The 15,818-nt window shown below is 35.9% G+C and overlaps 1 protein-coding gene across 4 annotated transcripts; it reads right to left on the bottom strand.

The window, feature by feature from the left end:
* Positions 1-294: 294 nt before the first annotated feature.
* LOC126972313 (translocator protein-like) lies at positions 295-12,672 on the bottom strand. 4 transcript variants are annotated; one of them, XM_050818976.1, is made up of 5 exons: positions 12,510-12,672; positions 11,421-11,665; positions 8,458-8,552; positions 6,252-6,431; positions 295-705 (listed from the first exon to the last, which is right to left on the bottom strand). In XM_050818976.1, exons 2-4 carry the CDS (start codon positions 11,653-11,655, stop codon positions 6,252-6,254), a joined length of 510 nt encoding a protein of 169 aa, XP_050674933.1. In that variant the 5' UTR covers positions 11,656-11,665; positions 12,510-12,672; the 3' UTR covers positions 295-705. The 4 variants fall into 4 exon arrangements, with proteins under 4 accessions (XP_050674933.1, XP_050674935.1, XP_050674934.1 ...); XM_050818978.1 differs by lacking the exon at positions 12,510-12,672 and adding an exon at positions 12,296-12,439; XM_050818977.1 differs by lacking the exon at positions 12,510-12,672 and adding an exon at positions 11,966-12,125.
* Positions 12,673-15,818: the final 3,146 nt, after the last annotated feature.

The following is a 15,818-nucleotide window of genomic DNA, read 5'->3' as shown; positions in this document are numbered from 1 at the left end:
TGTCTAAGAACGAAATTGAAAAATAATATTTTTATTTTGTAGGGGCTTATTTTTCTTTTTTTTTATTAAAACTTAAACGTCACAAGACTATATTGCATATTATGACTCAAATAAGGTAGCATGCACGCGCAGGGCTCGTGTGACTAACAGCACTGCGACGTCCGCTTATAGGCCTTGTTTAAACCTGCGTCTGTGTGCGTCGGTGGCTTCGAATGTTTGTACGTAGATTCTATACAGCTTTAGGGTATATAATGTATATATATATTATACTGTGACAGTAATAAAACGAACATCTCAGTAAAGTATTTATTATCTAATAAAGTACGATAAATATAAGGATTTCACATAAATAGCTAAAAAGCTTACGTTTAGTCAAAGAGCTGAAGACTATAACTACTTACACTAAATGCAACATTGGAATGAAGTACAAGGACACTTAGACTTACAATACTGTTGATAACTTTTTTATAATATTTTGTGCTTTTAAGTATTATCAATATAGTAAACAAAATTAAATATTCCAAAATAAACCAATAACAAACTTACACTTTATCCATATTGCACATTAAATACCTTAATTTTAATAATATAGTATTAATCAAGTCGAAGAAACATTTACTCTCATCATACGAGAGGAATACTAAGGCAAATTTTACCACTGGCTCCGTGTCTATATTTTTGATTCTGGTTGATTTTAGGTGCATTCTGAAAAATAAACATATTAAGTATTATTATTAGTGTCTTACTTAGTAGCAAATAGTACGTGTTTTGTTTATGCGGCGTGCTTATTAGATTATATCGTATTATAGACAATCACCCAACAGTACCTTCGTTGAACATAGTATATTAAAACAACTATGATAATAATTTTGTTACTTGTGTGACTTCCATAAAATATGTTATACTAGATTACATGTTATCGTTATATTAACAATAGGAGGAAAGCGGCCAAAATTAACGTTATAATAAATATTTGTGTTTGATATGGTAGAACCTGAAATAACGGGCGGAAGCTGTAAAATGTCTCAAGAGTGATTTGGTAATTACGGAGGTGTACATTTTCCGGGATTTTTATTTATTTATTTACAAGTAGGTACAATAACAGATAACAAGATAAAACTATCATCTAATAACAATTACAGCATATTTTTATGATCCTGAGATCCAATTAAAATTGTAAACATCATTCACCAAATACAGTAAAAAATAATAAGTGGACACAATAGAAATTACATTATGACGAAATTTAAGTTAAACATTAAATTATTTTACGTAAACTAGCAAGTTCTATATAGATTATTTTTAAACAAGTTTATATTTGTAAAGAATATATTAAAATCAGCACACACTTCATTAAATTCTCTGCAAATTCTCATAATCGGGTTGTTATGCGATACATTATTATTTGAAGAATTGATCGAAAATAGACATGGAATACGCACAGATCGTGTTGGCACTTTAAAGTTTATCAAACTTAATAGAGGACTATCCATAACACCATTCGCAATGTTATGTAAGACGCACATATCAGATACCCATCTTCGCTTATCAAGACTATGCAAGTTGAATTTACGTAAGCGCTCAGAGTATTCGGGAATTTTACGTCTGACACCCAACCTGCTACAAAGAACTCTTACAAACCGCCGCTGAATTGACTCTATTCTATCACGGTGAACATTATAAATTGGAGACTAAATTACTGAGCAATACTCCAGGATACTTCTCACTAAACCATTGTATAATAGTATCCAGGAGTTTTCCTGTTTAAATGGTCTGCAGCCTTGAGGCACACCAGAGCTAGCTAGAAACGGGACTGACTCGAAGCCACTTAATGCAACTAGTTGCGTACGATTTGATAAATACGACGTGAACCATCTGTGAAGATTGCCATGTATTCCCAGGTGATGTAGCTTTCATAAAAGTACTGAATGGTGAACGTAGTCAAAAGCTTTCGCAAAATCTGTATATATTGAATCAACCTGACTCTTATCGTTAATTGTGTCACATAAGAATGAAGTATATACCAGTAAGTTAGAAATAGTTGAACGACCCGCAAAGAAACCGTGCTGACGTGAGCTTAAGATGGGCTTCAGATAGTTAAAAACAGGTGCATACACAAGTTTTTCAAAGATTTTGGCAAACCAACTTAGAATAGTTATCGGGCGGTAGTTTGTGACATCTGTTTTGTCCCCAGTCTTGTATATTGGTGTCACCTTAGCTATCCTCCATAAAGCAGGAAAGATTCCATTTTGTAGAGACTTGTTGTAAATAAGAACAAGGGGTTTGGCGAGACTCACAGCGCACATTCGTATTAAAATAGGTGGTATACCATCTGGTCCAGAATTTTTGGATAAATCAACGGTTTTAAGCTGCTGAATAACATTTTCTAGAGACACTGAAAATTGGCAGATTGAAAACAGCGAAGGAGGAAAGTCAGGAATATAGTTCACATTGCTATTAGCGTTCATAGAGTAAATCGACGAGAAATGATCAGCAAACAGGTTCACAATGTCAGGGCCATCATTAGCGTATCGATTATTATAACTCATCTGTCTTGGGTAGGCATTGGTGACTTTCTTATTTTTAGTGTAACGCCAAAAAGCTTTTAAGTTTATAGTCAGATCAGACTCTATGCGATTTATATATTTACGAAAAAATTGATCAAACACTACCTTAGCTCTACATCTTAATATTGCAAAAGTATCATAATCTCTTGGATAACCGTAAGTTTTAAATTTGACATGAAATTTAAATTTAGATTTTAGCAGTTTTACTAGCCCAGTAGAGAACCAAACGGGATAAGATTTTTTGCGTACTTTGGTTTTGGGTGTGTACTTTTCAATTATTTCATACAAAGTGTTATAAAAACAATGAACGAACTCATCACAATCAAGTTGCAATGCCGACTGCTCCCAATCAAAGTCTTGAATTTCCCTATTACAGCTCTCGTAATCGATCTTATGAAAACAGAGTTTCTCGGGATCGTGTTGTAAAAGTTATCATTTTTATCATTAAGACTTCGCTTCATCATTTATCATTTATCACTAAGACTTCGCTTTCCAAAACCACTCCGTATATCTGTCTGCGATCTGTACCTCGAATTAGTATAGTATTAGAATTTTAAACGGGCGGCGTAAGGGAATATAGACTTTATGTCTACCAACTAGGGTCGAGTATGTCATAGCTTGCAGTTATTTAAACTGCTTGCATACGTGTTTACTCTTTTTGTTCTTAATTTATGACACTGTTTGACATCATCAGAGAATAATCCATTACTGTTCATATAGATGTACATTTCATTCATGGATTTATTCAGTGACTAAGTGATACAACTGCAAGTGTCATTATTCATTTATATTACTGTCTAACGGCTTGATTGGTGCTAGTAAGAAAGTACGTGGTGTTTTCCGAACCCTACAATCCTGACACGTAACGTTACTATTATGCCTCTAAGTTTGACACTCTCATCTATACATATAAATAAAATTGGAGTGTCTGTTTTTAATATTGAAATAACCTTTTTTTACTACATGTATATGAATATATATTCGGTTCATACACAAAAATATTTTTTTTTACAATTTTTGTCTGTCTGTCTGTCTGTTTGTTCCGGCTAATCTCTGAAATGGCCGTTTTTGACGGGACTTTTATTGGCAGGTAGCTGATGTAATAAGGAGTAACTTAGGCTACGTTTATTTTAGAAATATCTTCTATTTTAGAAAAACGGTCTAACTCTAAAAATAATTTATATGGCAAAAAAACGTTTGCCGGGTCAGCTAGTGTTTTAATAAACTTCATTAGACCAATTGCACAAATAACTGTTATTCAAATTTGTGTTACTCGTCAACTAACTATTGTCAAACTTAGTTATACAAATATAATTGGATAACATTTTTTTTTCTTTTTTTTTTATGGAATAGGAGGACAAATGAGCGTACGGGTCACCTGCCGCTCACAATCTCTTGCAACACCAGAGGAATCACACTAGCGCTGCCGGCCTTTAAGGAAGGCCCTGTACTTTTCCCGGGGCGTAAAAAGAATAGGGGAGTCCCAGGCCCATGGGTGTCGTAAGAGGCGACTAAGGGCTTTTTAGAAGTGGGAGAGTCACGCTGCCGTCTTTTGACGTCAGCACAATCGCGCCAGACTCGTCCGGGTTAATTACCACACTCGCACAGAATACCGGCGTGAAGTAGCGGCCTAGTGCCGCTATGTTTCGCATAGGTTAGTGTTGGGTTGCGGCGCTGAGCACAAAGGATCCGAACTGCACAGTTCTTAAGAGGAAATACAACCGTGCCTCCAGATTTTTTAAGCGGCAAATCGCCCGTGTAAAATCAAAACACGTCGTCAAAATCGGCGAGCACCTTTCCAGTTACCCGACCGGAACACGCAAGGTCTGGTCGTTGTCGAAAGCTGCTCTTGGTAACTTCAGCCAGCCGTCCATGCCGCCGTTGCACATGAGGAATAACACCCTGGCCCATACGGCAAAAGAGAAAGCCGATCTCTTGTGCACTCTTTTCGCCTCCAACTCGACTCTTGACGACAACGGAAAAACACCGCCGACCATCCCGCGGTGTCAAAGCTCTATGCCTGAAGTACAGTTCAGACAGAAAACTGTTAGGCGAGCTCTGTTTTCGTTGGACGTCAGGAAGTCGAGCGGGCCGGATGGCATTTCTCCAATCGTGCTTAGAACGTGTGCCCCTGAGTTGACGCCGGTGCTAACGCGTTTATTCCGGCACTCTTATTCTAAAGGCGTAGTCCCTGACTCATGGAAGTCTGCCCTTGTCCATCCGATCCAAAAAAAGGAGACAGTTCGGATCCGGCAAACTACAGGCCTATTGCTATTAGGTAATAGCCCTGCTCTCCAAAATCATGGAGAGCATAATTAGCCGTCAGCTCTTGGTATACCTAGAGGGTCACCAGTTGATCAACGACCGACAATACGGGTTTTGCCATGGTCGGTCGGCAGGTGATCTTCTGGTATACCTGACACATATATGGGCTGTGGCTATTGAAAGCAAGGGGGAAGGCCTGGCAGTTAGCCTGGATATAGCGAAGGCCATTGATCGTGTATGGCACAAGGCGCTCCTCTCCAAACTTCCATCATTTGGGCTTCCCGAGAGCTTGTGCAAGTGGATCTCCAGCTTCCTCACTGGGCGTAGTATACAGGTCGTTGTCGACGGATATTGCTCGAACCCGAAGCCCGTGAATGCTGGAGTGCCCCAAGGCTGTGTGCTATCTCCCACGCTGTTTCTTCTGCATATCAATGATATTTTGGACACCTCCAACATTCATTGCTATGCAGACGACAGCACTGGTGATGCCATATACACGGGCCATGCAGGTCTCTCTCGGGAAATCGTCGACCAGTGCCGGGAGAAACTTGTGTCTTCTATCGAGTCCTCTCTTGAGAAGGTCGCGGAATGGGGAAAATTGAACCTTGTCCAATTTAACCCCCAGAAGACTCAAGTTTGCGCGTCTGCACTAAAAAAAACCCCATTTGTCGTATCACCGCTCTTCACTTCCCTCAAAGCCTCGCCTAGTATCGGAATACTGGGTCTCGAAATCTCGAGCGATTGCCAATTTCGTGGTCATCTGGAAGGCAAAGCCAAATTGGCTTCAAAGAAACTAGGCGTCATTAATAGAGCACGGCAATACTTCAAGCCGGCCCACATACTAGCGCTCTACAAAGCGCAGGTCCGGCCACACATGGAGTATTGCTGTCATCTCTGGTCTGGCGCACCCCAGTATCAGCTCGATCCATTTGACCGCGTGCAACGCAGAGCAGCTCGAATTGTCGGGAACCCAGTGCTCTGTGTACGGCTGGATCACTTGGCGTTGCGTAGAGACGTCGCTTCATTGTGTGTCTTCTACTGCATTTATCACGGGGAGTGTTCCGAAGAGCTGTTTAACCTGATTCCTGCCGCCGAATTCCACCTTCGCACGACACGCCACAAGTTAGGATATCATCCTCACCATCTGGATGTGTGGCGGTCCTCCACAGTGCGGTTTTCAAGGAGCTTTCTTCCACGTACTACAAACCTGTGGAATGAGCTTCCTTGTCCGGTGTTTCAGGGACGATACGACATGGGTACCTTCAAAAAAAGCGCGTACACCTTCCTTAAAGGCCGGCAACGCTCCTGTGATTCCTCTGGTGTTGCAAGAGATTGTGGGCGGCGGTGATCACTTAACAACAGGTGACCCGTACGCTCGTTTGTCCTCCTATTCCATAAAAAAAAAGGCTTTAAGATTACCTATTCCTTCTTATCCTCCGTTTTGGGGTTGTTCTTCCATATGTAGTATGAGAGGGACGAGGCGTACGCCAGCCACGCCAGGTAAGGCAGCATCAAGCCGGCCGCAGTCTTGTTCACTCTGGCGAAAGACACCGTCGTGGCGATAGCAGCGCCGCCCAATACTGATATCTCTATGAACGCCTGAAATATAATAACGTTTTGTTTTACACACACACACACATTAAATCATCCTCACCATCTGGATGTGTGTCGGTCCTCCACAGTGCGGTTTTCAAGGAACTTCCACGTACGACCAAGCTGTGGAATGAGCTTCCTTGTGCGGTGTTTCCAGAACGATACGACATGGGTATCTTCAAAAAAACGCGTAGACTTTTCAAGGGGCCGGCAACACTCTTTGGTGTTGCAAGAGAATGTGGGCGACAATGATCACCCGTACCCGTACGCTAGTTTCTCCTCTCTTCCATGAAAAAAAAACGTACACGGTTCGGAGGAATCACTGATCTACGCTTGCCACATTTGCTGTAGTTATTATCATAAGGCTAACAGTCAATATGTGTAATAAGGAATTACTTGCTACTAATTGTAGTAGGTTCCATAAGATACATGTTTGCTTTAAGGGTAAATGTAATACTTTTCCCAACCATAAAGGTCACATCATAATTTAAAAGAATAGTAACAAATAGTCTATTAAATTTCATAGCTTCAACAAGTACAAATAATAATATAAAACTGTGTATATATATAAACTGTAATTTCACTTTATACACACTACAGTGTATCTTATCGTATCTTCGCCACTTTTCGGCAACGGTCGTCGAAAAGTGGCGAAGATCTGTACGCACATTATTAATTTGGGAGCACTGTATACGTAATTCTGTACACAATTAAACTAAAGCTAAGCAGAAGTCCATTTACTATTTTTAAATAATTTAATTTACGGAGACAATGCTCGCGTCACTGGGCAGCCATTACCCGAATTGCAATTGTGTTGTTTTAAAGTAAATCTAATATATAAAATTCTCGTGTCACGGTGTGCGGGACCGAACTCCTCCGAAACAGCTTGACCGATTCGCATGAAATTTTGAGTGCATATTGGGTAGGTCTGAGAATCGGACATATATTTTTCATCCCCCTTAATGTGAAGGGACACGAATTTTTTTTTTTAATTTTTTTGACATTTATTTAAAATTTTTTTGATTATGAGTCAGCATTAAAAAATACATACAACTTCAAATTTTCAACCATCTACGATCAACAGTTACTTTTGTATCGCGATTTTAATATCGGCAAAACAACGTTTGCAGGGTCAGCTAGTAATATATAAATAAAATGTTTCAGTTTTTCTTGTATCCAAAGTATTCAAAAACTGTAGGAAAATGTTAATTCAAAATATTACCACGAATATCGAATACCTTGACTATCTATTATATGAATTGGCAGTCATTAAAGTTTAAAATAAAATAATACACCATATCTTTTCTACTCACTACTTATTACAAATATTTTTACGTCAAATTAGTCATTGCTTTGAAGCAACTCATATTTTTTAAACCTTGTAACCGTGTCGTAGGTTAGATGGGAGATAGGCTATTCGCGCGATTTATAACCTAGGTCCTAAAGAATCATTGAGAGAAAAATTTAAAGAAATTAACATTTTGACTGTTGCTTCTCAATACATTTTTGATAATGTTCTGTATGTTCATAAGCACATTGAGGAATTTTCTAGAAACTGTGACATTCATAATGTTAACATAAACTTGTTATGCCTACTACTGGGTCGAGTTAGTAAGTCTTTTGTTGGGCGATTTATATGCTTCTACAATATAATCCCAGAAAATGTACAAAACAAATGTGTTACGAAATTTAAAAGAATTGTTAAAAAACGTTTGTGTGGGAAAGGTTATTATAGTATAAACGATTTTCTTAATGACACCACGGACTGGGAATAAAGCGAACACCCTCAGGCTCTTTAATTATAAATGTTTATTGTACGATATCACATTGTAATCCATATTTTAAATTTAAAAAAAAATGAGTTTCTTGCGCCCATTCTTCTAAGGTCTGAGGCAGTCTCTTTTGTATGGGTGGTAGTTTTTGACGTTCAATAAGTGATTTTAAATCCTATTTTGAATAAAAATATTTAAATTTGAATAGGACCAGTTCAGTAGCTATGTTATTTTAATAGACAAGTACCCCAAACACTTACCAATTTAAAGTCTTTAAGGCCAAAGAATATGGGCGTCCACGCCCAGTTCAGTAGAAGCTGACCACCATACAATGATAGAGGCAATACAGCATCCTCTGAAATAAAATAATAGTAATTATATCAATATAATATTATTATAAAAGAATTGCGCGCAGTTTTGTTCTAAAAATTCAAATTCGAATAGTCAATATTGCACCCAACTTATTCAATCACTCGAGATTTCGAGACCCAGTATTCCTATACTAGGTGAGGCATTAAGGGAAGTGTTTGTTAGCAAATTGCTAACAAACACTTGGGGGCGTCCAACATATCATTGATATGCAGAAGAAATAGTGTACGAGACAGCACAAAGCCTACGGGAATTCCAATATTCAGTGTCTTCGGGTTCCAGCAATACTGTATGCTGTGCCCAATAAGGAAACTGTAAGCCCAATAAACATTATACTTCCATTTTAGCCACATTGTGCATTACATAACATAGGTGATACAATCTTACTGCTGACATGTACATCTGATAAACGGACTCTTATCTGTTAATATATGTACAATACTTTATAAAACTGAGACATATTTGAAATCCACCCAAGGAAATGTTATACCTACTGGATACATAATGTATCTTGATTTAAAACAGTGGCAATGAATATCTTGCTTCTTATTAGCTAAACCCTCTATGAGGTAGCAGTAGATTCAATAAGAAAAAAAAAATTTTTTGACACTCATAAGTGTCATTTCTATGACCTACACAAATAAAGTGATTTTGATTTGATTTGATTAGATATTGTAAGTCAACTGTATGCTTTTGTTAAATGCTTTTAATAATGATATAACCCCCGCACAATAAGATGCGGCTGCAGTCTTATTGACATAGTCAGGTCAGCTCCAGACACATTTCTAAAAACACATATCTAAGCACTGTCTGCAAACTGACGAGTGCCCTCTGACATCATGCAGGGGTTAATGTTCCATTCCTGTAGCAACGAGGTTATATTGGAACATATTTTCCACAATAACAATGAGCGGCTGGAATCATCGCCTCGATTCTTTGGGGAGCATAGAGATGACGTGGTTTCTCTATGCATCTTCAACCGCATTTATTAAGGGGATTGCTCAGAGGAGCTGTTCAGGTTGAAAAATAATTCCATCACAGGACATTACGTCAAAATGCGAAGTTCAAGCGTATTACGTTGTCTTCTGGCATTCTACAACCGCGTGATTTGCTCGCTGCATTTTTTCTGAGCTAATACGACTTAGGCACCTTCAAGTATAATATAACATACTCCCTACATAGAGGCAGGCACGTCTTGACCCCTGGTTTCCACTTTGACCATGTCCTAACACCTGAATCTTTTGTCTGTTTGCCCCTCTTTTAAATAAAAAGAAAAACATAATTTTAAGCAATCATTTCAGGATGGGTTCATACAGTTTAATTACCAAATCACATGTGAACTATCCGAATATGCTTTCAAGGGAATTGAAGTAATGAAAATCAATTCAGGGATAGATTGACTGACACCTTTCAACTTTAGTCAACTATCTTTCTGAAATTCATGCTTGCCTAATGATATTCAAACTAGCTGTATTCAATCAATTTGTTTCAAGTATACTTTAACTTGCTTTTTTTGTTTTGCTTTTAAGCTGTCACAAAGTATTTTTAAATTTCTATGACCTAATACTTTTTAAACAATGGATAGTGATCTATTTTAAAATAAACATTTGATTTAAAATTTACCACTTTTTAAAAAATTTGCTGCAGTTTCTAGGTATTGTATTAAACACAATTCAAAGTGCTGATGATTATACTTAACAGAAACTATTTACCAGTACACAGTTTCGGCGACTAGTAATAATAAGTGGAAGTTTTTTCTTAAATTACAAGACAGATTTGGACTCCTTATTTAGATAGACAAACCAGCTAATAGGTATCCAGACGAAAGCCACAAATATACCTCAGCCTCTATGTACCTACACTAACTGTATACATAACAAAGCTATAAATGTATCCTTTAGGGGGCTAGAATCATTGAGAGCAAAAATCAAAGAAATTAACATCTTGACTGTTGCTTCTCAATATATTCTTGATAATGTATGTTCATAGGCACATAAGTGAATTTGCCAGAAACTGTCATAACCATAATATTAACACCAGGAACAGACATAAAGTTATGATGCCTACTACTCGGCTAAGTCGAGTTAGTAGGTCTTTTGTGGGGCGATGTATATGCTTTTGCAATAAGAACATAATTTCAAAAGTATTGCAAAATACATTAAGGATACAAGTATCAGAATTTGAGAGGATCAAACAACCAAGTACTCTTTACAAACAGATCCTTATGCCAGTGTGGCATCAAATTCAATTATTTTAGTATTCTATTTTTGATGTTGTACCAAGTGCACAGTTATTTTATTAATCCCCAAGTACATAAGAACAACCATAATTGGATGTAATTCCAGAAAAACATTCCAAACCAAAAACATGTCGAAATTAAGTTAAGAACACAAAACTGGTCACATGATACATATTAACTGACTGAAAAGAAATGGCAGGCCTACTGTCACTCTTCAAATGGCATCATGACATAGTAGCCCAACCCACATGTATGGAATACAGTAATATTTTTTAAACTTTAAACATGAATTCCTTAAAATGTGATGTTTGATTGATGATTGGAATTATTTTAAGGAACTATGTCCAATTGTGACCTTACAGTTTATCTTTGTGTTCCAAAGAATAGAATTTTTGGAAAGTTTTCAAATATAAGTCTTATTCTAATCAAATGAAAATGTTTTGAAAAATTTTAGAATGATCTAGAAATTTTTTATATGAAAAAATTATGAAGTAAGTTGTTATGGATTATTATCATAACAAATAACTATACAATAAAAAATGACCCGGCAAAGCAGTGTTCATAGCTAGCTATTTAATATTCTACATGCATAAGTAAATCAAGCATTAAGCTTACCTGTGAGGCCACCACATTCTTCATAGACCAAGTATGATGCATAGCCCATTCCACAGTACAGAGTGGTCCAGGCTGGTCCAAACACCCACTTGGGAGGATTCCATGAGGGTTTCTTTAGTTCATCATACCAGGCCTTCTTCTCATCTTTGCGGATTTGGCCCGCAAAGTATAACCCATTAGCCCACCCTCCTACATTAGGCAATATAATTGAACCAATTGCTCCCCAGTTAGCCATGATTTTATCACTATAAGAAAAAAAAAATATAGGTATATGAAACCTTTGAAAGTGTGTTTTGCAAACTTTCAAAAGATTTGCTACAATAAAATATAAGAAGACAAGTAGGTAAAGCAAATATTGAAAGAAAATACCTTATGTTTTCAAAATTGTAATTACTTATTAAATTCATTGTGAATGAATGTTTATAAAATCTATATACAAATGAAAGAACACACTTAGAGTAATTAATATTAGCAACTAGTACTAACTCAATAATTCTAAAATTAATTACGTAATGCAAAGGTTATCGGTCAAAATCCATACGTACAGATATGATAATTCTTTTTAAAGCTAACTGACGTTAATTGATAAATCAACAGTTTGTACGTGGTATTGAGCGGCAATGAAAATATTGTTATTTGTTGTTATTTGTCAGAGTACCCAGTAGTGCTTTAAACAAAAAAAAACCGGTGATGTAAGTGAGAATTTAGTATGAAAAGAATTAGTTTATAACAAGTGTGGATAAAATTTATCTAAATTACGCAATATTTATTCAACCGGCAAGAGCGATGACCTCATATTCAAATTTGAAAAGTATAATTTAATAAGTTGATGGATCTTTTGTGGCTCATAAACAAATTAAAAACATAAATTATACCTTCTGCTTAATGTAAAAATATTTTTTATATAATTTGTACTACAAACTATAAATTTTGGAGTTTGTACTATTAAAATTTTCAATACCAGATACCTCTTATTACTTTTTAAAAGTTAAACTTTAAATTATATAGCTTCAGCCTGCAGTCTACAAGCCCAAGTTTCGCTTATTTACATATATTTAATTTTAAATAGTTTATTTACTATAAAATTACCTTGAATTCTCGCAATTCACAAAAAACAATGTAATTTTTTAAAATTTGAACGTAGTGATTATATTCTCTTTGTAAAAACTCGTGATGTTTTTTTCCACTTCTATCAAGGATTCAAGAACTTTTAGCTAGTACGGTCCAGGCATCCGCCAGCACCGAGATTTCTCGGTTACAGTACCTAGTGTACCTGCCTACCTAGTTTTCAGTAGGTAGTGTTTTTTTCTAGAAACACAATTCTACATTAATCTTGTAGTCTAGCAATAATATAAAGCCTGGAGAGCACGCATTTAATTGAACATTTTAGTAGTCTCGCATCAAAGAGTGTACAAGTCAGACGTGTTGCAAATTATTTTTAAAATTTTTATTAGTGTGACAATTTAATTTCATCCTAATTACAACTGCCGTAATCATAAACTCAATTGTATAATACTGTGTCAGTTACGCTTATCATGTTTTACGTATGATCAGTCTGTACTCTAGCTAGCTTACCTCGCCCCAGCGAGGAAAATAGACAGGCTCTGATTTTTCAGCCCGCACCCACGCATGGTAAGAATATAAACGTAAGCAAAACATTAACTCACAAATTTTAACTATGTAAAACATGGCTCAAGAGCGCTCACCTACTGGAAGTGGCAAAAACATTGAACGTAGTGGTTCTCAACCGAATCTATCAAACATAGGTATCAAACTATTCAAGGTATGCCTCAGATTTAGCTGCCATTACCATCCGCAATAAGCGCAAACACTGCCTTGATTACGATGTAAATGATCAGTTAACAGATATACAAAAACAAATGGCTGAGATGATGGCATTGTTGACATCATCTATAACTACACAAAAGGAGAGCTCCTCTAAATTAGCGAATGATATTGCAAATATAAAAGATCAAATGTCAGAAATCAAGTGTGGTATTGGCAAGACAGAGTAAAAACTAATAACTATAGCTACAGAACACGAAAAAATAAAAGCTGATGTAGAAAATATTAATGGTCTTACGCTTACAATGGAAACAAAAATAGCATCATTGGAGTGTGATCTGCAGAAATTGAATATATCACCAAATGAAGTGCATATGACTGCTGAAGAATCATATGGAGATATACTAGCAGAAATAACAGATCAGACTCTGAGAAAGAAAAATATTATAATAACTGGCATACCCGAACCACAAACCACCGACTTTGAGACCGACAGAAAAAAGATAAAGTTGAGGTGATGAAAATTATAAAATTTATTTCAAAAGACAGCCCTGAACCTATCAAAATGATAAGGATCGGGAAATACAAAGCTAATAAAAACCGTCCTATTAAAGCCTGCTTTGAGTCAGAACACACGACGAAGAATACACTTCGAAATAGAAATAAGATGAAAAACGACGCAATAAGAATCTTTTCAGATCAAACACCATTTCAACAAGCACGGTTTCAAAAACTCAGAGATGAACTGAAACGCCGGACTACAAACGGGGAAGACAGCCTGCGAATCAAGTATATCAAAGGCATGCCTAAAATTGTCAGCTCTCTTCCAAAAAACGACATTTTGTAACCAATAAAAAAGATAAAACCACTACATACATAGTCCTAAACAATTATGATGGCTTAATAACAAATAAAAAATCGAGCTACAATGTATAGTGGATTCATTTAAAACTGCACTGCATCTTATAATTTTATCAGAAACCTGGATTAAAAGCGACGAAGAGGCCAAAAAAACTTCATATACCCGGTTACACTCACTACTATCACTACAGAAAAACTACAATTGGAGGAGGAGTCTCTATTTTTGCTAGCAACAAATTGAAACATTATGTAATTGAAGAACTTTCGCAGGATAATAACCACTTCTTATGGATACATTTGGAAAAGCTATCCGTGGATATTGGTGCCATATATAAACCTGGTCGAACAAATGTCAAAAACTTTCTAGACACTCTCTCAATACAAATAAATAACAAGAAAAGAGCAGTAGTTTTTGGTGACTTTAATTTTGATTTATTGGCCCCCGACAACTTAGTAGAAGATTATAAGGATACACTTAAAGAAAACGGTTTCATAATTATCAACAAGATCAACTATGAACACCGTACTCGTGAAACACCACAAAAGAAAATCCTGCTAGACTATGTATCAACTAATCTGGAGGGTCACCAGTTTCATAAGGCTGTCATTGAATCCTCAATGTCAGACCATAAACATATATTCTTCGAAATAGATAAATTTGTACCAGAACCAAAACAAAAAATAGAATATGAAACTATTGATTATACTAAACTCAATAAAATTGTAGGAATTCATAACAACGAGAATGGCAATGATAATTATACACAATTTGAAAACAGATTGAAACAAACTATTCAGTACTGCAAAGTAAAAAAAACTAAGATACTGAACCCTCCAAAACAGGATTTGTTAAATAAAAGCATAACACATAAAATAAATCAAAAGAACATACTCTGGAAACAACATAAAAGCAATCCAAAAGATGAGGAAATTGAGAAAAAGTTCGTAAAAGAAAGAAAATCCGTTTCAGAAGAAATACAAACTATGAAGAGTAATTACTATTATAAAAGATTCTCTGAATGTAACAAGAAACCAAAGAAGATGTGGGACCTAATAGATAGCTTAACTAACAATAAGATAAGTTAAATCTCAATACCAGCTAAACTGAAAAAAGGGGATAAGGCATTGAAAGATGGACAAGAAATTTGCTAATATTTTAATTAATTTTTATCGACTTTTGGTTTATTACAAGGTTTATTACAATCCTAATTTTGGCCTTAGTAAACTAAATTTCACGACAAAAAAAGAAATCATTAAAATAATAAATAACCTAGATGTGAATACTAGCTCCGGAATCGATTACATAAATACAAAAACTTTAAAATCTATTAAAAACTTTATAGCTGACGAACTTAGTCGGTGCGTAAATATCTGTTTAGAAAGTGGTAGTTTTCCTGCGTCTCTCAAAATAGCCAAAGTGACTCCTATTTATAAATGAGGAACCAAAACAGATCTTAGTAATTATCGACCCATTTCTGTACAAATATATATATATACATATATCCAAAATCTTTGAGAAAATTATATATAATCGGCTAGAATCCTACTTGAGCTCCATTGATTATCTATACCCTAAACAATACGGATTTAGATCAAAATCCAATACATTATCTGCCACTGTTGACTTAGTAACTAAAATAAAAAATAATATAGACGGCAGAAAAATTGCTCTGGGCATATTCATAGATCTAAAAAAGCCTTCGACACGGTTAGCCAGAAAATTCTTCTGAACAAATTTAAAGATATAGGTAT

The sequence above is a fragment of the Leptidea sinapis genome, chromosome 26 (assembly GCF_905404315.1).
Source record: "Leptidea sinapis chromosome 26, ilLepSina1.1, whole genome shotgun sequence".
In the NCBI taxonomy this organism is placed as follows: domain Eukaryota; kingdom Metazoa; phylum Arthropoda; class Insecta; order Lepidoptera; family Pieridae; genus Leptidea; species Leptidea sinapis.
This window is presented reverse-complemented; position numbering and strand designations above follow the sequence as displayed.

Coding starts and splice junctions, on each gene's coding strand:
- LOC126972313 (XM_050818975.1), bottom strand. CDS start 11,827: ATGAATTTAATAAGTAATTACAATTTTGAAAACATAAG. Junction 8,553..11,420: donor AGAATGTGGTGGCCTCACAG/GTAAGCTTAATG, acceptor ATTTTATTTCAG/AGGATGCTGTATTGCCTCTA. Junction 6,432..8,457: donor GCCTTAAAGACTTTAAATTG/GTAAGTGTTTGG, acceptor ATTATATTTCAG/GCGTTCATAGAGATATCAGT.